General features: G+C 38.2%; 1 protein-coding gene across 8 annotated transcripts in view; it reads left to right on the top strand.

Annotated features, from left to right (window-relative positions):
* The window catches only part of HGF (hepatocyte growth factor), a 218,939-nt gene that overhangs the window by 171,223 nt on the left and 22,911 nt on the right, over window positions 1–24,805 (top strand). For 3 of the 8 annotated variants that reach the window (XM_042466632.1, XM_042466631.1, XM_042466634.1), the window contains 4 exons: window positions 80–222; window positions 1,521–1,641; window positions 6,052–6,170; window positions 16,555–16,729. In XM_042466632.1, the coding sequence (XP_042322566.1) occupies window positions 80–222; window positions 1,521–1,641; window positions 6,052–6,170; window positions 16,555–16,729 (558 nt within the window). Of the gene's footprint in view, window positions 1–79; window positions 223–1,520; window positions 1,642–6,051; window positions 6,171–16,554; window positions 16,730–17,420; window positions 17,577–18,821; window positions 19,739–24,805 lie in introns of those variants that run through there. The other 5 variants (XM_042466636.1, XM_042466633.1, XR_006103929.1 and 2 more) reach the window with 4 other exon arrangements.

The following is a 24,805-nucleotide window of genomic DNA, read 5'->3' as shown; positions in this document are numbered from 1 at the left end:
AAATTATTCAAGAAGATGCAACGGTTCACCACAAAGTTTGCATGCTCTTATACTGTAATGATTGTCATTTTAAAACTAGCTTTTTGCCTTCGAGCTATCGAGGTAAAGATCTTCGGGGAAACTACTGCCGGAACCCACGAGGAGAAGAAGGTGGGCCCTGGTGTTTTACAAGCAATCCAAAAATGCGTTATGAAGTCTGCGACATACCTCTGTGTTCTGAAGGTAAAGGCTGAGATATTGACTATTAGTTGTTTAAGTTATATAAAGAAAAAGAAAACTTTATAGAATTGTCAGAAGTATTAGATATCACAAGCTTTGTTTCACATTAGCAGTTATTAATACCCATGCTGTTCTACTGACAGTTAAACACTTTTGTAACACTTTTGTTATTTTTCTTTGACCATACTGAGCTATTACTGTTTCAAATACCTCTGCCTCTTCCTTTCCTCTTTCTCTTGATATCAATCCTTCTTATTATCTCTTCTGCAAGAAAGGAAAGGCAGGGTCATTGGTAATGAACATGTGCATGGCATCATGTAGCAGTCACAGTAAACACCAAGGGGTTTCATGTGTTAAACCTAGTACTGATATCCAAAGCTGTCTTTAAAGCAATCATGTAAAAGTTACACTGGGTTGAGATGTAACTGGAAATACAATTCCAGGAGCTGTGGTGATATAACCTTACTCTGAATTTTGTATCACAAAGAAGGAATGGGGAATATGTGACCCCCCCAAGAACTTGTTGGGCTGCCACTCCCATCATCTATCACCAGCAAGGGTTAATGGGAGTTGCAGTCCAACAATATTTTGAGAACCACATCTTCCTTCTCCCTGACATAGGATTTGTTCTGTTCTTGGGCAAGACTCCCCCCTTCTGATTCTGATAATCACTGGAAGATGGTACATGTTGGCTTCAAGAATCATCTAAAGGGAAATTCACACTACAGCTATCTAGGGTGTGCCTTATAGCTAGGACCTTACCGCATAGGCTCCCTGGAATGGAATGAGAACAGAACGGAAGGGGCCAGGTAGGGAACGGAATGAGTGGAGGACACATTTTTCTGCACACAGAAGCCCCTCAGTTGTTTCGTTCCCTTCCCTTCCATTTCCTATCCGTCTCAGTTCTCAAAAATCGCATCCCCTGGGACAGATTGGGAACAGAAGGGAAGGGAATGGAACAAGTGAGGGACTTCTGTGTACAGTAATATGTGTCCCTCACTCATTCCCCACTCGTTTCTGGCCCCTTCTGTTTCGTTCTCATTCCGTTCCGGGGAGCTCCTGTGCGGTAAGGTCCCTAGTTTTATTCAAGCTCTTTCAGACTTGACAGTCCATGGATGTTTTGCTAAAGAAGGAGCCTACTGTTTCACATGGGGTGAAATTTTGTGGCAATTCTACTCAGCTTGGGAGAACATGGAAACAGTGGTTGGGAATTTGGTTTCAAGTGCTCTTATCTGCAATGTTTAAACGAAGTATTGTCTATTAATCAACATCCCATCAAAACAGTTATTCTGTATTTTCAGTTGAATGCATGACATGCAATGGGGAAGGCTATAGAGGCCCAATGGACCATACAGAAACTGGCAAGGAATGCCAACGCTGGGACCTTCAGAGACCACATAGGCACCCATTTCGTCCAGAGAAGTAAAATACTTATTATCTTATTTTATATAAGCATGTATATAAATACAGCATGTAAAACAAAGCAGTTTTATATGTTTGTCTTCATGCCATGGGACTGTGATACTACTGATCCCTGTGCATCTCTTTCCCTGCATATTTTAGGATCTCTGTTCATTCATTAATTCATATGACAGGCCATCCTGTACATACTTACCTGAGTACTGTATATACTGTATATATGCATGTATACATCTAGACATTTTAGTCAAAAAATTGACCCCAAAATCTGAGTTGATTTATTCATGGGCCAATATAGGTACTGCACTTTTATTTTAAAAAGGAACTATTCCCTGATGAAAGCAAGTGTGATATGCCCTGGAAGCAGTGATCTCTTTCTGTTCTCTCATCCATCCAGCCTTGAGCACAAACAGTTATGTTTGTTGGAATTTTGTAAGTTCTTTGGCATTGTTTTCCTTTGCTTCATCCTATAGATCCTTTGCTGTTGCTGTTGCTGCTGCTGCTGTTGTTGTTGTTGTTCTAATCTAGACCATTACAAGTTTTTTAATTAAAATTTATTAATTCATTCTAAAACAAAACATGACAACAAACAGTACACCAAAACAACAATAAATAAAGACAATAAACCAAATAAAGCCCTGTAAATTATAAAAAAAAGGTATATTCAGGGATCCTGAAAGACATCTTTCCATAAAAATTTAGCTAAAATTAGGGGGTGTCTAGAGACTAAATCTTGCTGAATGTATTCAACAAATGGGTGCCAAATCTTATGAAAGGTCAGTCCATGGCCATTACAAGTTAAACATAAACAGCTCATGCTTACACAGAAAAAGATGTCTGTTACAAACAATAAAAGACCAATATGTTGAAATGACAATACCTGTCTCAAATACTGAACAAAATGACAGTAATGCATTTTGTAAAATTATTATTTTCTCCTCAGAGGGTTTTGCTTTGCTTTTTGCTCACCATTTCAAACCTCTGACAACTTAAATTTGCCCACCTTTCATTGCCACCAGGCAATACAGCCAGTCTAAAATCTTTCTGTGGCATTGCCTCATTCAAAGCATTTGGTGTGCTGACTGATTTCACATTTTGGTGAATGAACTGTGGTGATAGCATGCCACTGTTGGGGAGTTTTTCTGAAACAAAGTCATTTGCAAAAATTGAATCATAGTGCTAGAGGCTTTCCCAAAGACTTAGTTATGATGATCTAACTGTTTCCATGATATTTTGGTTCTCTCAGCAATCCATCTTTGAAATTGTGTTACCAAAGTATGCAAACAAAAACACATGCTCTGTAGTCTAATAAAATAACTCATGTAGATTACAGAGCCCTTGCCTTTAAATATTTTCATTGGTGGGCCAGTGCTTGGGATGTGTAGCCTGGACTCAATTATCAGGGCACCTTTTGATCATTCACTAAAGGGAAGTGTCCATTACACTTGGCTTACTAAGTTATTACAGCGGCCACCTAAATAGCCATTCCAGTTGTAAAATAAGAAGGGAGGTCTGAAATTAATGGCTCATTGAAGTTAAGCAGTGCCTGGGAAGAGCCATTCTATCTACTGTTAATCACAATTGCCTGCGATTCAAAAATAATGAGCACCAAGGGAGAAATTTAAATCTCTTAAACATTAAGGCAAAATGTTATAGCAAAAAAAAAAAAAAAAAAAAAGAGTTATTGGGCTTTATAAAGCTGAAGATCTGCCTTTTGTGCTGTTCTCTGTTTGACTCTTTGCTCCTTTTGTAACCAAATCTTGCATTTCTTTACTGAAGGGTTGAAGCTCACTGAGTTCATGCCAACTAAGTGTACATGGGGTTGGAATCTTGAATATCTGCTTTAACTAACCTCCAACAGTGGGAATAATCACTAAATTAGGAAATAAATCTCTGAGGGAAATGGAGTGCTTTGGGGGTGTTTTGGATAGTTCTTTTGCTTTCCAGACAATTGTTCTTTCTTGCTAAATCTTATTCACTGGATTTCTGCACATGCTGGAACGAATATATCAGAATTGTTTTGGCTAAGTTAATAACTGAGCATCAGCAAATATTACCTTGAGGCTAAAGCTGATGAAGGTTGTAATACACAGGATGTTCTGTGATAAAACAAAGACCAAAGAGACAGGTTGCCCTGTGGAGACAAGAAGAGATCAGGGATAACAACCTGTTCTCCAAAATGTTTTTGGTTACAACTCCCATACATTCCAGTCTGCATGACCAGTGATGGGGAATTATTTGAGGTAGGCCCGAACATCTGAAAGTCACTGTTATGCCTACCACAATGCCTTCTTTCCTAGTAAGAGCCATGTATAGCAGTGGGACCATTCATACAACCGAATTATAGCACTAAATAGGAAGAGCCTGTGGAATCCTGGACTTATAGTTTGGAGAGGCACTAGAGCTGCCCCACTACTGCCAATCCCAGGATTCCATAGAATGATGCCATGGCTGTTAAAGTGAAACATAGTGGTATAACTGTGTAGGAGGAATGGGCCACTGTCTTTATGCGTTGAATATTCCTGGACATGTAAATGGTCTTAATTTTGAGTGTGCAGCATTATCCTTTGTAAACAATTATTTTTACTTTTCCCAGCACCAAATCTCCTGACATTTTATAAAATGTGTGGCTTGCTGGAGGCTTTGGATGAAATGCTATGCACACTTCCTTGGCTGCAGGTAACCTCCTATTCCAGTTACCTGGGATCCAAGACTAATGACAGCCAGCATGATGTAGTTTGCGTATTGGACTAGGATTCCAAATAGCCAGGGTCCAAATCCCCACTCAGCCTTAGAAATCCACTAGGTGATCTTAGATGTGTCACACTCTTTAAGCCTTGGGAAAAGGCAGTAGCAAACAAGCAAATGATCGAACAGTAAACAATGATTGAAGTTAGACTTCCAGTTAGAATTGTGTAGAATCAAGCTGCTGTGACAAAATAAACTGTAACAAACAAAAGTTACGGGCAGGGGGAGGTTTATTTATTTATCTATAATCCATTGTATATCTGTGGATCTTAGGGTGGTGTGCAATACAATCAGTTTAGAACAATTTAAAACAATAAGAATATTTTTTTAAAAAATAACTATGAATATATTGAATCACTTCACATTTAAAACAAAATTTAAAACCAGTTGAATCAAAATAAAATAATAAGTTTTGATGCTGGCTGCATCTCACCAATCTCATTTGCATTGGCAAAGTTAGGCTTACAAACTTCTTAAACATTTGCCAGTGCAATGGATCTGTTCTAGGAAAGCCAGAAGAATCTCTTCAAAGGCCCATTCTGTCTCTTTGACAAAGGTTTCTGTAACAAATAACATATAGTAGGCAACAAGATGTAGTAGAAGAGAAATTTTATTTGTTGCAGGAAATTTGAATACGGATATTTGGAAAAAAAATCTGTAACAAAACCTTTTGATTTTCTTGTAAGAAGGTCTATGCTTGCCTTCCAAGCCTTTACACTTTAGTACCTAAGAGGAGGAACACTGCTAGTCTTAGTATAAAGAAAACAGGATTCCACAGTATGCAAATACATTATGGGGTGATTTTGTTTTATATACTATTTTTGAGGCTAAAAAAACTTCTTCAGAAGGCAATGGGGAATCATATTATAATCTGCTCATGAGAACTATGTCTGGTAGCAGAAAATCTTGGATTCAAAGGTATACCATCTGTGTTCTCCTAAAACAATTTAATATTCACCTGCCAATGCACTATAAATAATAAACATAAAACAAACACTTAAGTCCAAGTGAAGAATGAAATGCTAGTCATTCAAAACGTTCACATTGTCTATTTGTTTTCCTGTCACTTCTTCAGTAATACTATGAAAAGGGTATGGAGTTAATTAAAAGGAGGAGGAAAATCCTGACAAGATAAAGAATGGCAAAGAAAAATTGTGTTACTTATAGTCTTTTTTTTTTTTTTACTCCTTGTAATGCTGGAAATGAGAGCATGCCCTCTAAATAGGCTGGCTTCTAAATATAGAGATATCATTAGCCTGGGGTTTGTTGAAAATAGCTGCCAGTTTGAACCCAGGGCTGTTGAACTGTAGAACCCATTTTCTTAATGAGTCTGCCATGCCAGGAAGTGTTTATATTGTCCTTACTTAATTGGACCATTTGAAGATAACAAAGTAGGGCTATTGTGTCAGATCTGACACTAATGGGAGGTTGCCCAATTAGCAGAATGACCCCGTTTGATGTCCTGCATCATATCAAAATAGTTTCCTTCCAGTTATTACTCCTACTAGTAGTGATGGCTGCTCCATCTCCCACATATGTAGGCATTTAGCACCTCCCATGTTTGGGGTCTAAGCCAGTTAGGACAAAAGTGAATCCCATCTCAACTGGACGGCCTTTGGCTTGTATCTTTTGTCAGGTTGACATGCAAGTTGTTGTGTTTTACAGATATCCTGACAAAGGCTTTGATGATAATTATTGCCGCAATCCAGATGGGAAGCCGAGGCCATGGTGTTACACTCTTGACCCAAATACCCCATGGGAATATTGCAACATTAAAACATGTGGTGAGTTAAACACAAATGTTTTGTTGAGTCCTTTTGTTTTTCGTTTTTCCATCCCTAGGTGCCAATAATCTCTCTGTGGAGTGGCACCTTGTAACCCAGTTACTTTTTGGGTTGTGGTTCATGCTGCTTATGTAGCATGGCTTCTTTGCATGCTCCTTCCCCATGATCACATAATTGTGATCCCTGCTTAGGTTCTCTTCGCATGTAATATGTATAAAGGTGTTCTCATATGAGGACCAGAGAGGGGCTACTCTATTGCCATAAGGTTGAATGGCTTCTCCCACAATAGGCCCCAATGTCCATGTGATATGTATGAGTGTCTGCAGATGAAAGGCACCAATTTGCTTTAGTAGCTGATACCCTTATAGTGTAGAGTTCCAGCAGGTGAAGAATACTATGCATGTTATCTATGGAAGTATGCTTCCATATGCTGACATCTAACAACCACATGTTAGAATCAGAGCTGGGAGGAGCTATACAATTTCATGAATACACATTCCAGCCCCCTGGTATTCACTCTTCATATATACAAGGATAAGGTTGCTATTCAGATTTCTTGGGTAGGATCTGCTTGCCTTTTTTGAGACACATTGCAAGATGTATTATCAATTGACATAGGCACCTGACAAGTCTAGAAAATGCTCAAGCTCTTTCTAAAGTAGGGTATTGCTAAAGCAGAGATGGGTTTGTACTGGCAGCCCAGGTGTTGCCAGTCTTCTAAGTGAGGAACCTTCCAAAGGTCCCAGGGTGCCTTTGATTTCAGAGGAACACATTTAGAAAACTAATGCACTAGATCAATACTGTTTAAATTTTTCTGATACCACCGTTTATTATTTATATATTTGTTAAAATATTTATATCCCACCCTATATCATAAGATCTCTAGCTAACTTTAAGCTATTTAAAATTTAAAACAATACAATTAGTTTAAATAGTCTAAGAAACAAACTAAACAACTGAATAACTAAAAAAAACCACAACAACCCACATTTAAGTTAATTTTGAAATATAATTTTAAAAGTTAAAAAGTCTATTACATGTGGGCCCATACAGACAGGCCAAAATAAAGCTGCTTCAGGTCACTTTGGAAGTATGCTGTTTAAATGATGCATGTATCCTAAGAGTCCGGAAGCTGCATTAAAGCTCTGCTCCAGTAGTCCTTAGGACTGGAGCATGGCTTTGGTGTGGCTTCTGGACTCTTAGGATGCATGCATCTTTTAAACAGCATACCTCCAAAGTGACCCGAAGCAGCTTTATTTTGGCCTGTCTGTATGGGGCCACAGTGTATTAAATTTTTTATAAAATCTTTAGTCCCCAGAGTCTTTAATAAAAAGCTTAATTTGGCACCAGAGTGAAACCAAGGTCAGTGCCACACCTCTCAGGTGTGGACTTTCCAAATTTGAGGTGCCATCTACATTGTTATTGAGTGTGGGAAGATAAGGGCTTCTTTTGTGTTAGCATATGTCCAACAAAGTCTGTCCTTTCCCCATGCAGCCCATGAAGTACATGCAGTGTGTGGTAAAATGGGTCAGCCTAGCCCAAACTCTTTAAGGTGGCAAAAATCAGAGAAACAACTATTATATGGTCTGTTTAGCAGCTCTGACTTTTATGTTAGCAGTTAATATGTCGAACAATGCTGAAATACCTCTCCTGAGAGTACAAACATCTGGTGCATTTATTGCTGTCTGGACAGCATGCTACCTGACTTTTAAACTAAATTGATCAAAGCCTCAAATTTGTCTGTTTGGCACATATGAAATATTTTTAGCCTGCCTTCTCTGCTGTGATCTTGGAATGGCTGGCCTACCTGTAATCCCACTGGCTTTAAAGAAAGCTTTCTCTTTTCTTTGAATGTATTTGCTCATAAATCTGATTCAAGAAGTAGTACAAATGAGTTAGAAATAAATGCTTTGCATGTTGAATCATTATGTCTACAAATGAAATTATTTCTTGAGCAATTTTTGAGCAAAGATTTTTTCTAGTAGAAGTAGCTAGGAAGAGCAACAGCATTTAAACAAGTATAACTAATAAATGCTTAACTTTACTTATGAAGTAGTTACAGTAATATGTTATAATATATTATAATGGTTATATGTTATAATGGTTGTAGGAAAAATTGTTTTAGATTTTCTAGCATTCTAACACCATAAATAAATGCAGTGAATGAAGCTGCTTGCCCTCACTTTTAAATCACTCATCTCTTAACTACTGTATTACTAAAAGAACAATCACCACAACAGCAGTAGTAACAACAACAGTAACAAAATATTCAGTAGTTCCAGTTGGACTAAAGTGTTCTAACTTGATGGTTAACTATGGAGAACATACAATTCCCTTGCTTCAGCTGCTGCACTGGCTGCTGTTCTCTCTCTGGACACTATGAGAAATGCTCTTTTATCACCGATGAAGCCCTTGACAGCTTGGACCCAGGAAGGAATGTATCTTCCTCTATTGAGCCTGTTCCAGTTCTAAGATCTCCAGTGAGACCTTCTCTCTATCTCACCATGTTCACAGTCATGTCTTCCTCCTTGCTGTCCTTCTGTTGAAAATTTGTTAGCATTCTGTATTGCAGTCACGGATTCATAACCTAGAGTTTGTTGTTGCTCTTGTTAACTGCCTTTGAGTCAGCCTTTGAGACATTTCCCAAACCTCTATCCTCCACTGATCTGTTTAGGTTCTGCTGATTCAGGCCTGTGAGCAACTTGATTGAGTCTAGTCATTTGGTGTGCTTTCTTCCTCTTTTTCCTTTTTCCTCTCCAAAATTTGTTCTTTTCTGTTTTGTAAATCTTCAAATTTTTTAATGGTGTTGCCTACTATCATTCAGACAATTTAAGTAGTTTTCTTTTAGATCTTGGCTTCTAGTAAATTCTTGTGTTTTTTTCCTTGAGTATTCCCAACTTTCCAAATCAGTTTCTTTACCTATTTCTTTAGACCATTTTAGTATAGTGTCTTTAATTTGATCTTGCTCTATTTCTCTTAAAAGCAAAACTTTATACAGCTTAGAAACTTTCTGACCTCCATCTTTTTCAGAACTTTCTAATGTTGCATCCATTCTGTATCTCTCTTTTAACTGTTTATAAGGGAGCCAATATAATTTTGGGTCTAATTCCTTCAATTTTTCTATTGTCTTTAATACATATACTCCCAATTGGTCCTTTTTCAAAATATCTCCGTACTTCAGCCATACCCCTGTTTCTTTCTATCTTTCATAAAATGCCTCTTGTAGCATTTTCCTGTAAAATTTCTTCTTTTGAATAAGCCAATTCTTCAACAGGGCCTTCCTAACAAATTGGTCTTCAAACTCTTTATGGATTTTAGATTTCCTGTACCCAATATAGGTGTGCCATCCAAACCTTAAATTGAAGTCTCCCAGATTTAGAAGTTTCCCATCTCACAGCTTTATCCAATCTACAATCCATGCAGGTATGTTGGCTTCATAATAGATTTTTAAGTCTGGAAGACCACAACCTCCATTTTCTTTTATATCCAGTAATGTCTTCCATTTTATACAATGTTTTTTCCTAGCCATATGAAATTTTTAATGTCTTTTTGCCAGTTTGGGAAGCATTTTTCATTTACTATTATTGATAAATTTTGAAAAACAAAATTCATTTTAGGTAGGACCATAATTTTGATTACCTCCATTCTTCCCCAGATAGGAAGATTTAATTTAGTCCATTTATCTAATCCCTTTTAAATCTTTCTCCAGTTTGTCTTATTGCTATTTTCAAATAATTCTATATTGCTTTTTGTTATCCAAATTTATAAGTATCTTATTTTCTTTTCAACTTTGAATCCTGATTTGTGCTTTAGTTCATCTTCTTATATTATCTTAAGATTTTTGGTTGGTATTATCCTTACAAGTACAGAAGGTCAGAAAGTTTCTAAACTTGCAAAAGAATATCTTCTGTTATCCATTGTTCCTTCTCTTTCTTTTTGGCCACTGTCACTGTCTTTATGCAGTCTTCTTTAACTACAGTGCGCCCTTGCCTTACGTGGGGATCCATTCCAGAGCCCTCAGCATAAGGCAAATTGCACGTATGCTCGAGTCCCATTGAAAATAATGGGGCATGTGCATGGTGTGCAGTGCAGTGTGGCATGGCGCACATGCCATTTCTCTCCTGTTGTGCAGCTTTAAGCATAAGCTGAAAGCCGTGTAAATGGCGCCTGCATATGAGGTGGGTCACTGTATGTCCCTAGCTTCTGACCAGGCTTCTCTTTTGGTTCCCAATCAGTTATGCTTAACAGTGCAAATCTATTTCTTACATTGTCTGTAAATTCTGTTGATATATTGTTCAGATCATATTTTGGTGGGATGACCTAGATTTACAGATTCGAAGCAGTTATGGATCTGTAAATCTGATTGTACATAGTCACTGATTGTACATAGTCATGATCGTAACACTATTGCCACAGTCATAAATGCCCCCCTAAGCCTTTCTAGACAGGAGCCAGGGTTCAGGAAGAGGAAGTTTCTACCTACTCTCACCACTGAATAACTCACTGTGGCAATCAGAAGCGTAATTCTTGGCACAAATCCTTGTTACGGTCTCAGTTGCTGGGGTGTGTGTGGAAACATCCTTTTGGTGTTTCATAATGGCTGCTGCCTGGTAAAGCAGATAGATCTTGGGTCGTTGGGCCAGGATACATTACTTAGTTATGCAGACATAACTAAGGAGCCTTTTATTTTGTCTTTTATGCATTTGTTTTAAATGCTTCTAATCCTATAAATAGCTTCATTGCTTTTTAAGAATAATTTTTGATTTTTTTTTTACTTATATCTTGGTATGTGCTTTTACTTGTACCAGTTTTAATTTTGTAAGCTGCCTTGAATCATGGTTTGGGGTGGGGGAGAAAGTAGTAAGGAAATGAATAAAAATATTAATAATATCAACAATTAAAGTACTTCTGGAAGTATTTTTGTCATCATTTCATTGATGAATTGCATGGCTATTTTACTAAATACTGTTGTACTGATTTGTGTGCAGTATACTTCTGCCTTCTATGTATTCAGCTATAAAAGAATACAGCATAAGAACCAAGATTACTGAACCTAGGTTTACAAATGCTTTTATGATAGGCTATCTTTGTAGTTGCTGAATCAGGTGAGGCATGACATCCATTGCTGATACTTGGCCAAATAAGCCATAGTTTTAGGGACACACACACACACACACACACACAATTAAAATATTAACCTGAAAGGAATGAAATCCTGCTGTAGTTAAAAAAAATTACTCAGTTCTATAAAAAGTGTTCAGGGTATCACAGAAGATTGTTACTTGAAGGCTTTGTAAGAATCTTTGGTGCTACCATAAAGAATGACCTATTTTGTATCACAATTTGCTATATTTGAGACAATAGAGGCACATGGAACAGGGCTTTGGAAATGATATTAATATCCATATAGGTGCCCATGGGTGAAGATGGTCTTTGGTATATCCTGAACCTTGTTGTTGTTGTTATCGTTATGTGGCTTCAAGCCATTTCTGACTAATGTCAACCTTAAGGTGAACCTATCATGGGGTTTTCTTGGCAAGATTTCTTCAGAAGCGATTTGCCTTTTCCTTCTGTGAGGCTGAGACTGTTTGACTTGCTAGTGGGTTTCCATGGCCCACCATTCAAAACGTAGGCTCCAGGGTCTCAGCTCAGTGTTCAAACCACTACATCATGCTGGCTCCATATCCTGAACTTAGGCCGGAACTTTGTGCCATCCTGTGGGCAGAGTTAGGGCACAGCATCTGCATGCTGGACACCCTAACTCTGCCCCCCAGGGTGCCACACCATCATGACACTCACACCATCATGACACCCCTTTGGTACTGGATCCACATGATGCAGCACCAAAAGGGCATCATAAAGCCGCACCGCCACAGCTATGACACCCTTTGGATGGCAGTTCCTTTTTGCACTTTCTGGAGGCCAGATCAGGGCCGCAGCATGAGGTTGTTGTGGCCCTGATCTAGTCAGTAAAGGAGCAGCTGCAGACCACCCCTTAGACTATTTAAGTTGAGATTCAAAACTAATTATAGTGTCTGAAGTCAAATTGAGGTTAGATGTTCTACACTGGACCCTCTGATCTACACACTAACAGCCATATCCTGAATCAGTTTATGGGCATTTTTTGAAAGACACCCATAAAGAATACATTACAATAGTTTTAACAATGTATTTAAATGGCAAAAGAAGGGTACATTCATGTCTAATGTTGCATTTGAACTGCAGATGTAAATCTTTGCCTGTATTATCCTTGCATGCAAGGCCAAAAGCTTTAGATAGTTTTCCTTAATGGACTAATAATATTTTTGCAAAATATTCTCCTCATATTCACACACTGAGATGTCCTGGGCAGTTATTCTGTACAGAAATCCATTTGCTTTCTCTGCAGAAACCCAACATTTATGTGCACATGCAGACATATGTTTTTGCATAGAATGTTATATAGAAAAACAACTTGTACGTCTGCACAGAACCACTCCTGAAACAACTGGGATGTGTGAACAGCAGTAGAAAGCTGCACAAAAATCCTGCCCAAAGTGGTTTCTCAAGTGTCAAGAAACCCTTTTCTCAGCTGGGAAATGAACAATAATACATTCCTAAAGTGAACCAACCTTGTGTGTGGCAACAGTATCAATAACCTACGTTAGATAAAAGATAAGAATCATATGTAGACTGTAGATTTTTCTCACAGTAAAGAATATCGATGATTTTTTTTTGGTGGAATCATTTGAATCTAATGTGGATTATTATTTCCTCTTTTTTTTCTGGGAAGGAGGTTGGAATTCCAGCACTGTAGGTATCAGTGTATTGATACTAGAGGTTTATTTGAGGAAATTATTCTGAATTACTTACTGTGTCAACATACTTCTGTCAGTGCAAACTTACAGAGGCAACACAAGAAAACACTGATTTATTGCTTATAGTTTCTGTTGTTATCTGCCTTTAAGTTGGCTCTAACTTATGCCATGCTGTCACAGAGTTCTCTTGGCAAGATCTATTCAGAAGAGGCTTGTCATTACTTTCCTCTTTGGCTATGGGTGTGATTTGGCCAAGGTCACTCAGTGGGTTTCCATGACTGATCAGGGATTCAAACCCTGGTCTCCTGGAGTCCTGTACAATACCCAAACCACGAGATCATACTGGTTCTTTCTGATATACTCAAATGAAATTAAAGCAGATCCTTTTAAGCAGTATTAAGAGTGTTTTATGTAGCTCTTCTGTAATGTTTGGTTTTCTTGACCTTCAGCAAGTTACATTCCCACACAAATGCATACAGTGTGATGTATACAGTGTGATGTAATCAGAAGACAGAAAAACCACAAACCAAAACAGTGGGCTAAAACCACTTATTAGGAGTATGGAAATTCACCTGAAATAAAATCCTATCCAAACAATAAAGTCTTCAATAACCTGGAAAAAAAAACCTGAGGGACTGCACAGACCTTCTCCGAATTTATGCTGAAAAGGCTCTGTCCTATGTTCCACCTGCAGCTGGAAGTAGGGACACAGTGCAGAACCTTTCTGATCCTTCTCAAAGGGTGGGCATCTGATCATCCTCAAAAGTTGGGTTTCAGGCAAGTCATTAGGTCTCTGAATGGTTAGCATCTTGAACTGAGCTTCAACACAAACAATCACAGGTCAAATGTTGGGCCCATCAACAACATTCCACACAAGCTTTGCTGTATTTATTTGTTTCCCTGTGGCTAGAGATATATGAATACTCCCACCTTTTTTAGGAACACTTGAGTTTTTCCAAAGCATTCCAACTAAGCAGACACACAAATTTGACAGCTTTGCAATCACTTGGTGGCATTGTTTGCTCAGTGTGCCTTTGCCCATGTGTTAATGTTCCAAAACAGCCAAGCTGGAGACAGGTTGTTTGTTATAATAAGCTAGGACAAGTTTTGGAACAAAAGTGGGCTTAATTCAGTGACCATTTCAGCTCTTCCTAAACCATCCTGACACCATTTTCCAGAAGTGGCTTTTTGAGCTATTTTAGGGTGAGGGGCCCTGAAACAACATTACACAGCAATACCATCTCTCATAGGCTTATTTTTCAGCACAAAATTGCATTTTGTCAGCTTGATATTTTTGGTGTTGGGAAGCTGGGGGTGAGGGAGATTTCTGAGTCCTGGAGGAAAGGAGCATACATTGTGTGTAGCTAACAAGTCCCACCCTTAGATTTTCAAGCAAGAAACAGCTGTTTCCACATAATTTCAGCTCAAGGAAAGACTCTTGGTGTAAGGAATTCCCTTAGAAACATGGGAGTTTGCCTGTTTATGAGGAAGTTTTTAATTACGGTAATACATTAAATTTCTAGTGTGTTTGCTCTCAGTGCTATTTTAAAGGGAACAAAGGAAAGAAGGGGCTCCCATATTTTAAATGTAGCTTTGGAGGGGAAACAGTTTATATTTGACAAGGCAGAAAGAAGCCCATACTAAAAACAAAAAACCCAATTAATACTGATTCTGTTCTGACCTTTTGTTATATGTTCCTAGTTCCATTCCTTCTGCAATGTCTGTCTCATTAATATTGTCTTATGATACATGTATAGATTGAATTTCCCTGATCTGGAATTCCAAAATCTGAAATATTCCAAAATCCAAAATTGTCCACATAGGTGGCTGAGATAGTGACACTTTTGCCTTCTGATGGTTCAGTGTACACAAAATTTGTTTTACGCACAAAATTATTAAAAATATTATATATAAAATTATCTTTGGGCTATTTGTATAAGATGCATAGGAAATATGAATTAGTTTTATGTTTACAGTTCGATCTCATCTCCAAGATATCTCATTATGTAAATATATGCAAATACAGGTATTCCAGAATAAAAAACAAAACAAAGCAAAGCAAAAACCCAACATCCAAAACACTCCTGTTCCTAAGCTTTTCAGATAAGGGAGCTTCAAACAATAATTTGATTTTTAAAATGACCTGGGTGTCTGTTTGCCTGAGTGTCTCCTTTGAGTCACCCTCCTCATTTGAGGAGCTATCATTTCCCAGGATTCTGTTCTCAGCAGCCCATGCCAGACTGAGTGCAGCTTGCAGAGACATCTGCAAATGGTCTTGAGACAGAAATATGTGCTGCCTTTGCAAATATATTACTGAACAGAGACTTTTGATACCAGAGCCTAGAAGCATAGCTATTCTTCACTGTTCACAAATATTAGCTTAATAAAGCCCTTGGAATATTTAAATTAGGGGATTTATTCTTTTCTTCAAATTAGGAGCATTTGTCTTCATCCATAATTGTGTGTGATCTCCGTATGACATCCAGCATCCTTTCCTGCCAGAACACTGATCCATGTGTCTAATTTTCCATGCATGAGTACCTCTTTTGACTCAGGGGGGAATAGTGACTTAAGATGTAAATGGATTTATAATAGATTTTGTCTAGTTCATGTTTTTATGACTGGGGTTATAACAACAAATGATGCCTATTGGAGAATTGCCTTTGTATTTGACAACAGACTTTACATTGAAATGCTAATCTATGTACCAGGTTAAACTATGGGATCTGATTGTTCAAACAGATGTGCACCCACATAATTGCACTGAGTTTATAAATGTTGAGCTGTGGGCAATTTACAGAGTGGGCAATTCAGAGTGTCTTAACATAATCTTATAAGGCAAGAAATAATTTCCAAGTTTTCACTGCTTGGGAAAGGAGGCCATGTAACCTTCTAGTAGAAGTTTAAGCATGGGATGGGGAGATAGTGATGCATTCTTGGAAGTTTGGGTGATCTCAGATTCCAGGTAGCTTGCAGACAGAAATATTAAGAGCACAGTAATGTCTGAACAACAACAACATTATTACTGATTATTCCCATTAAAAAAAAATCTAGACAGCCATGGTGTTGCAGTAATTTTGGTGTTCAAGTTAATTTCAAATCGGAAACTGTGGACTTCAGTCCTTGGCTAATCAAGGATGCGAAGTTCTGTCAATTCCATTTTTGCTGCATTTTGGCATCCTACTGACCTTCTTTCCCATCCCATTTCCTAGAGATTGAGACCTTGAAATTCCTAAGAAAGAACAAATTACTCATCTCTGGGAATAATCAAATATGAAAAAGTCAAAACTGTAAATGTAGAGGGCTGACTGTACAGTTTAAAATGATGAACAGTGAGAAAAAAATTGAACTGTCCAAAGGCATATAGAACAACGGAACAATTAAAAATTAAAAGATGGTCAAACCATGTGACATCAGTGCCAAATACGTCTCCAGAGAGTGAGCATTCCACAGCCAGAGTAGTTTCACAGGGGAATATGAATCCAATAAAATTATTTTAGGTGTCAACTAGTCATACTCATAAACTATCCACAAAAATGAGGGGAAGACCTAAACAGAAGGAGGACTCATCATGTCTTTATTTCCAGATCAGCACGTGGAGAACAACTCTGAATCAGCTGCTGAAACAGTGGACTGTATCAGAGGACAAGGAGAGGGCTACCGTGGTACGGTGAACACCATATGGAGTGGTACTGAATGCCAGCGCTGGGACTCACAGACACCTCATAGACACAACTTCACACAAGAAAACTTTAAATGCAAGTGAGTAGAGCCTTACTCATTGAAACACCAACAATATATGACAATTCTGACAGTAATCAATGAAGTTCAGTAGGGTAAAAGTGGAATTGAGGAGTGTTTTGACTTGCTGAATCACTGGTATTTCTTCAACACAGTTTTTAAAAATCAGAAGATTCGTAGTATTTGATGTTTTTTTAAAGTTTTTCCTGTCATCCTAAACATTGTATATTCAGGAATTATATTTGCATAGTGTGAATAATGAACAATATCTTTGTAAATCTTTGGGTTCTTTTTCTGGCCTGGAACCTTTGACTTCTAAGTGTAACGCATTTGTGGTATGTAATGGTGGATGGTACTTTGAGCACATGGCTTTTCACATTATATCTTGTTAACTGTAGTATGGTGGCACATGGACTGGGTATGGTGATTAGATGAAGGCACAACTGATCATAGTTAGCAGGTGGGAATTCATTTTTGTGAAGAGCTAAACTGTAGTTCACATTTCTTTTGGCAACATAAATCTGTCTGATGCTGGATCCCAAAAGGTTTCTTCCATCTCAAATCCCCTCTAATTTGGGGGAAGCTGTTGCTTCCCTTGCTCCTACAACTGGTGCTTAGTTGTCAGAAGGAGCCTCCTTTCTCTGGAAACTATTCAGCTGTAGGTGGACTAGTTGAAATGGTGCAAGCCATCAATTCTTCCCCTCCCAATTAGGTTTGCTGCCGCTATAGAAGCTCTGGTTATGTGGAACCACAGTACTCTGCAGTATTCATTCTTCAGTTCTTAAACTGATCATCTGTGCCCTACGAAAGGCTTCATTCTAAATCTTCATAAGAACAACACTTTGATGGCAAGAATCTTGTTAGAGGGTAAGTGAACCTGGCTTAATAATATGTTATGGTTTCGTGATGGTATGCTTGTTTGGCAAGATAGTGAATGGGTATTCAATTTGCTGAGCATTTAGATCTTATTCATTTATTTATTTAACTTAATATCCCATTTTTTCTCCTGACATGAGCCTGAAGGCAAGTCTGAAACAGGAGAAGTTGTAAACCCATATTAAAAACCTTATTATACATAAAAAACTGAAAATACAATTCTACAACTATTGTATTAGAACGCCATTAATTTGAAGAAATATAATATCATTCAAAATCATAGTGATAGGAGCAAAAATGCACACTTATCCTCATAAAAAGACCTTTTTACACAGCCCAAAGAGTTTACCTGCTTGTAAAACTAACTCTTACCTAAAATTCAGAAATGTTTGCTCAGGATGTTATATTTTGTACTGATTCAAAACTATATAGTAATGTCTGGAAATATGTGGATTATCTAGAGACCAATCATTCTTGAATTCTTCGTGCTGACCAGGGCTTAAACTTTCTTCCCACTCTTGCCATTCTTCCTAATTTTTCTCAATTTTGGTTTCCTAGAACCTGTAACGACAAGTGAAATTATTCTGCAACAAATACATATAAATGGCTGTATGGTTGTGCTCTCTGAAATCCATTTGCTGCTAGATATAAGAAGCTGGTGTGATGATGGCTCAAGAAAGTCTGGGGGAAAGATGCACACAGAAATTTTACAAGTAGAGTAAAAAGATAGATTTTTAAAAAAATAGCACCTGGCATTCTGCATTGCATTTTTGGATTCCTAACCTAGAGTTAGGAATCTATAACTGCTCCATATTCAGTAAGACTATGTGGTTTACTGTAGGGCTAGAGAAATGCCCAGCCATGCCCGGCTGCTGATCAGGGTCCAAGGAAGATGATGTTTCCAGACCCTCCCACCAAGGGCTACAACAATCAAAAACAAGATCCCTGTTACAATTTGTCAAAGCCCTACTCACTGGTGGAGAGGGGTGGAAACGGTCTCCTTCTTGTGTCAGGTCAACAGATCTCCTTCACCTGATGCACTACTAGCTGTTAAGGTGAGTGTCAGAAGTCAGGCCAGGAGACATTATTTAATTATGCTTATATAACTAGGTAGCCAGTGTAGAATATTTATTATGTCTGATTTGCATGCCTATTGTTAAATGCAGTAGTGACTAAGTGTGCAAAATTGGAGCCGAGGGCTCTTGACAATGCTTATTCAAATGGTATTTCTTTCCAGGTGAATGATGTAATAGCAAGATATATGGTGCCTGAGACATTGAACAACCCCAGAACAAGAATGGTATGACACAGCAGACATGCAACACCATCTGCTTCTTCACTCAAATATCATTGGGTACCATTCAGTTGTATATTAATCCAGAGGCCCAGTCAGCAACACTGCATCAAAACAGATCGATGGATTATCAAGATGAGAGAAATTCATGTATTAAAAGAAGATTTATTGGTGAATAATGGATGCAAGAATTGTTTTGTAGCAAAAAGTGTTCCATGTGCTGGCTACTGTGAAGGGCCCTAATCTATGGAGGCCACAGAGTCCTCAGACAAATCTGCACACACTTCCTGAGGGGAAGCCAAAGATGTACCTACAAAGCAGGGCATTTCTTTATCAAATGAAACTCCCATAAACAGAATCAGCTACACCAAGAACCCCTCCATCTCTCATAGCCTTGTAGAGCAGGAATGTCAAAGCCTATTATTCTTCAATTTCAACTCCTTATCCCTGGAATGTTTAGGTACTAAGATGAGGAGTTCATTGTAGTCTCTCTGCTTGGTATTTATCTATAGTAATGCAGCATACTTATTGCCAGTTGTGTAGTGAAAGTTTTGGGAATATTTTTTCCTGGTCACTATTTTTCATGTCTACTACAGACCACCATTTTTTCAGCTAAGGAAGAGGAAAATATGGTTAGTAGAGCTGTCCAATGTAGTATCAATTGTTCTTCCATAGACTGATTTTTGAAAAAAATAATCCACGGTGATTAGTTCATGCGTTTCTTCAGTGGGAGGAAGCTGATGTATTATTTATTTATATATAGTATTTATACCCCGCCCTTCAGCCCTAATGGCTATCAGAGCGGCTTACAATTATTATTTTTAATTAGACGGTTCCCGGCCCTCAGGTTTCAATCTAAAAGACACAACACAAAAGGAGAAGGGAATGGTGGTGGGAAAGGGGATGAGGACCAGTGGTTCTTCTCTCCCTCAGAGGCCTGGACCAAGGCAGATGAACTGGAGGGAGGGCTCTTCTTCTTCAGGCTAGCCCTGATGGAGCTGGGCCTGCCTGTTCACTCCCTCGCAGGCTGGAAGATGACAGTTATGGAGGGAGGAGTGTCTTCCTTCAGGCTAGCCCTGATGGAGCTGGGCCTGCCTGGTCAACTCCCTCGCAGGCCTGAAGATGATAGTTAAGGAGGGAGAAGCCTCTTTCTTCAGGCTAGCCCTGGTGGAGCTGGGCCTGCCTGGTCACTCCCTCTCAGGTTGGAAGATGACAGTTATGGAGGGAGGAGCCTCTTTCTTCAGGCTAGCCCTGGTGGACTTGGGCCTGCCTGGTCACTCCCTCGCAGGCCAGAAGATGACAGTTACGGAGGGAGGAGCCTCTTTCTTCAGGCTAGCCCTGATGGAGCTGGGCCTGCCTGATCACTCCTTCTCAGGCCGGAAGATAAGGGAAGTCTACAGGCAAAAGGCAAACTCCATCCATCTTCGGAATTCAATACCAATCAGAATTTGGGATTTGGGCAGAAAAGCAGCCTGAAGCATCCTCCAGTATAAATTTATTGGTACAAAACTGTCACAGAGTTCCTCATTGGAAGCAATTGAATTGATTGATACTGATGGGAATCTGATGGAAACTTAATGGATTTGCTGCTTGTTTCTAAGTATTTATTTGCTTCATATAAGATGTATTTGTACTTTTATAAATAAAGAGAATATTTCAAAGATTGTGTTAAATGTCCAGTATACATTGAACAAAACACGGAGTTGTAGAGCTGCTTCTGAATTGATTTACTGTTGGGGCAGTGACACACATTATTCTTTTTACGGATTCTGTTTGCATTCCATTCGCATGCATTTTTGTCATAGGTCCAACTGTGGTCCTACTGGTCATACTTAATTAAGCTTCAATTCTAGGTAAATGTAGGACTACTGAAGCCTTAATTTTCTTCAGCTTGTTTCTCTTTCCATATGTTTACATAAATAGAAAAGGAATCACACTTATAATAATCCGCTAGTATCAAGTATTCAACACTGAGTACTTTTTTCTTCCCTTTTTGTACTTCATAATTTATAGCCACATGGGTTTATTGTGATAAAAAAGTGCATGTGGATATTAATCAAGTAGTTGGTTGTTATACCCCAGCAATTGATGACTGGGACAGGAAAGCACTGCAGATACTCAATTGATTCAATTTGTTATTTTACTGGAAGTATGTCACTGTGGCGCAAAGTGGACTGTTAACCTTGCTGTTTCCATGTTGCTTTTCTACTAGGCTGGGATGTCTTGCCACAGCATTTTATCTTTTGAGTCAGAGGGTGTAACTGCACTCATGTCCTGCTGGTGGGCTTCTCATAGACAAACACTGTGTATGCAGAATGGTTGCCTTCCAAGATGGTATTCTGTTCTTATGGATCTTATATACAACAGGGATTGCAAAACACTCACACACTCACACACACAGCAACACACAAATATTTGAATTGCTTTTCCTTTTAAAATACAGTCAAACCAACAAAGTGTTTCAGTCCTGACAACATCATTATGAAGTGAACAACTTTAGTTTTCTGCAATAAAGCTTTCTGAATCTGCTGAATCTTGTGTTTCTGAGTTGAAATTAGCTAATACATGGGTTAGTCAAGATATAGCCATGTTATTCTGTGGAATCAGTATGTACAGAGATCTTGTAGCACCTTTGAGACTAACTAAAGAAAGAAGATGGCAGCATGAACTTTCATAGACTTAAGTCTATGAAAGCTCATGCTGCCATCTTCTTTCTTTAGTTAGTCTCATAGGTGCTACAAGATCTCTGTACAGTACATGGGTTAGTTAGCCACCCCTTAGTGCTCTTAAATAGTCATTCGGTGAATGTTCAGAAGGTCTCAATGTACCAGTGCAGTAGACAACTAGATTTTAATATTCTGTTGTTCTGTGTAAATCTCAGAAGTGTCTGATATATCTCCATGCTCTCTGGGTCACACATCTGAGGGAACATGCATTTCATAGTACTGCACAGTAGCACTGGCAAATGAAAGTGCGGCATATGACTGTACTGATTTTTTTTAAAAAAATGAAATACCTATTGCTTTTAACTTGTGCCATATTTCACTTGTGTTAAACAAGTTCATTAGTGTTTCTGAATAATTATCTGGTGGGAAAGGTGCATGTGAACTTAGTTTTGTTTGTTTCATGTTATTGGATTATCTTAATAGGTGGCGAAAGGTTATTTAAACCACAGTGTGAGAATTAGTCTAATAGTGTTTGCAGAGCAATTTTAATAAATGTATGATAATTTGTTCATTTGTTCTTCACACTAATTTATTCAAAAATTAGGCTGGTAGTTGCTTGGATGGTGATATGCGGGTCTTGTATAGCATTCAGTAATTGCCTGCCTGCTTATTAAGGAGCTTCAGTTTTAAGTCTAGAACTGTTTTTAGAGTTGAGCAATTTATTGAAATCAGCCATCCCACACATAATGAACTGAAGCTTACTTCAGAGTTAAAGTCTTTGGTGAAATTGTTGTTGAAATTGGGGTGAACAGAATAGGCAGAAATGGTCTGTGGGGTGCAGGGAGAAAGTTAAAGGGAAGCTGGAGAAAAAATACTATGGATTAGAGATGTGGTGTGCTGCTGGAAAGCTGGAGAAAACTACCATGGAGATGTAGGAGATTATCACACAGGAGTCATCCCATTCTTGTCCCGTTCCTGTCCCATCCTTCCCATGCAACTGAGGGAGGGGCTTTCAGATGACGTCGTGCAGATCCCGTCATTAACCTGTCTGAAAAGCATGATTGACTGCGATCGCACAGAAGACTTTCAGACGACATCACACAGATCCTGTCAGAACCCGTCATCAAAGCGACATTGGCCGGCATTTGGCATTAATGGAAGTTCACCTTATTGCAGTGCCGCTTTAATGATGGATTAATGGCGGGATCGATGCTACAATTTGAAAGCCTGCCACAGACAGGTTAATGATGGAATAAGGACAGGGGAGCAATTCTGTCCCCATCTCTTCTGTGTGTTGTTTTTGTCAGGGTCAGTCCAGGTAGAATAACCAATGGTGTGTGCATAGCTTGGAGTATTTTTAATCTGGAGGAATCCATGAAATAATTCTCAGAGCACCCCTTCATAAAATTTATTATATCTACAGCTCCCCAAAAGTGCTTTCTTCCAAATCTGATCTTTCACGGAGACCTTAGATACCTCTTGTGGAACCCCAAGATTCCAGGGAACTCTAGTTAAAAAACCCTGCTTTAGAGTTTACTTTCTAAATATAACATCTTGTAGCAATTATTGTATGCTGCTTGTTATAGTATGTCTAACACATTAGTGACGTGCTAGCAGTTTTTACTAACAGGAGGCAATGAACAAATATTTCTTGATACATCTCTCCCAAAGCAGTGACACTGTAGTTAATTTTTAAAAGCAACAATGTTATAGCTGTATTATTATTATTATTATTATTTTTAAAAAAGTAATTATGTGATCAATGTTGTTATCCCAAAAGTAATGTTGTCACTTTCATTGCTTTAAATTCAAGCTCAGGGAGAGGCATGTTGGCAGATTGGAGGGTTGCAAATCATCCACCTCTACTACTACTAAAATTGATACTAGTTACTAAAATTGCAAGTCATTCATGGAAACATTTCCTTTTTTTTGGGGGGGGGGGGGAAGGAACACAGATTATCTACCAACCTGACAGATATGTTTTGTTAAAATTACACATCCCAAAGAGAAATCAATCCTACACTCACCAGGCTATAATGTCATAATTACTCACACAACTGGTCTGTAAATAAAGAAATGCTCTAAAAACATTAAGTGGTTCAGCCAGAGAGTCGTTACAACTTTATCTCGCCTGCTTTTGTTGCATCCATAATTGCTTTCAGAAAGAGGAATTGCTAACAATATGATTTGTACAGCTCTGGAAAAAGAGTGAAGGGAGCATGCTTTTACATATAGCATTACAGTTTCTTCATTAATGTGGTTGCCTTGGTCATATTCATTGGGTATATTCAAGATTTTGCCAATTAAAATCAGGAATGATCAAAAAGGTTATGAACGCAACAGCCATTCTGGAAGTCAGTGGACTCTGGGAGTGGAGCTGAACCACTTGTGGAAACATGGACTGCATACCTTTTTATTATGAACAATTATTACTGCTGAAACCAGTGAGTCCTCTAAGAAAACAGATTTGAGATCTGTGCATTAAAAATTGGCATTAAGCATCTATGACAGAATCACAAAATTAGATTATAGAATTAGATGCTTTATAAATCATAAATCACAGAATTAGATCTTTCATAATTCAATCTTATACATTATTTTAAGCGGGACTTACTCTCAGGTAAGTCTTTGTACTATAGGATCATAGGATAAGTACATGAAATAGTTGTGTAAAAGTCTTCTTGCAATCTTCTCAACTTTTCTTCTGAACTGATCCTACAATGATCAGTCAGGACTAGAGAAAGTAAGTTTGAAAGTTTGGCCAAAGTATAAAAACACCCTTTAAAAAAACCATTACCAACTAGAATATGAATTCCTGTAGAATGGTTAACCAAATTTCATGCATTTTAATTAAAGAGTACTAATATGGTGTATCTTCTATAAATCCTTACTTGAAAAACTCCTGGAATCAGCTAAAGAATCAGGCATTCAGCTCTTCAGCAATATTCAGACAAAACATTTGTGTTGAATCCCTTGGGAGCGTTGATAAAGTACTTCAGAAACATTATTCGGTTTTTGTAATTTATCCTATTTCATTAAGAAAACATCCTCCTTTTAAAATATTGTCCTTTGACTAGAATAGTGGAAGAACTCGATAATGTCAACTGTGTACTTTTCTGTTTCACTTTCGATGTTACACTTTCCTATTCTCAGTTTTTTTAAAAAGACGGTTGTTGAAGACATATGCATTTGCAAAGAATAGCTAAATCAGATTTGAACACACACAATATTCATTTCAGAAGCCTTGAATTGTGGAAGTAT

This window comes from Sceloporus undulatus, chromosome 5 (genome assembly GCF_019175285.1).
Source record: "Sceloporus undulatus isolate JIND9_A2432 ecotype Alabama chromosome 5, SceUnd_v1.1, whole genome shotgun sequence".
NCBI lineage: Eukaryota > Metazoa > Chordata > Lepidosauria > Squamata > Phrynosomatidae > Sceloporus > Sceloporus undulatus.
Note: the sequence above shows the minus strand (reverse complement) of the source record. Positions and strands in the feature narration are given on the sequence as shown.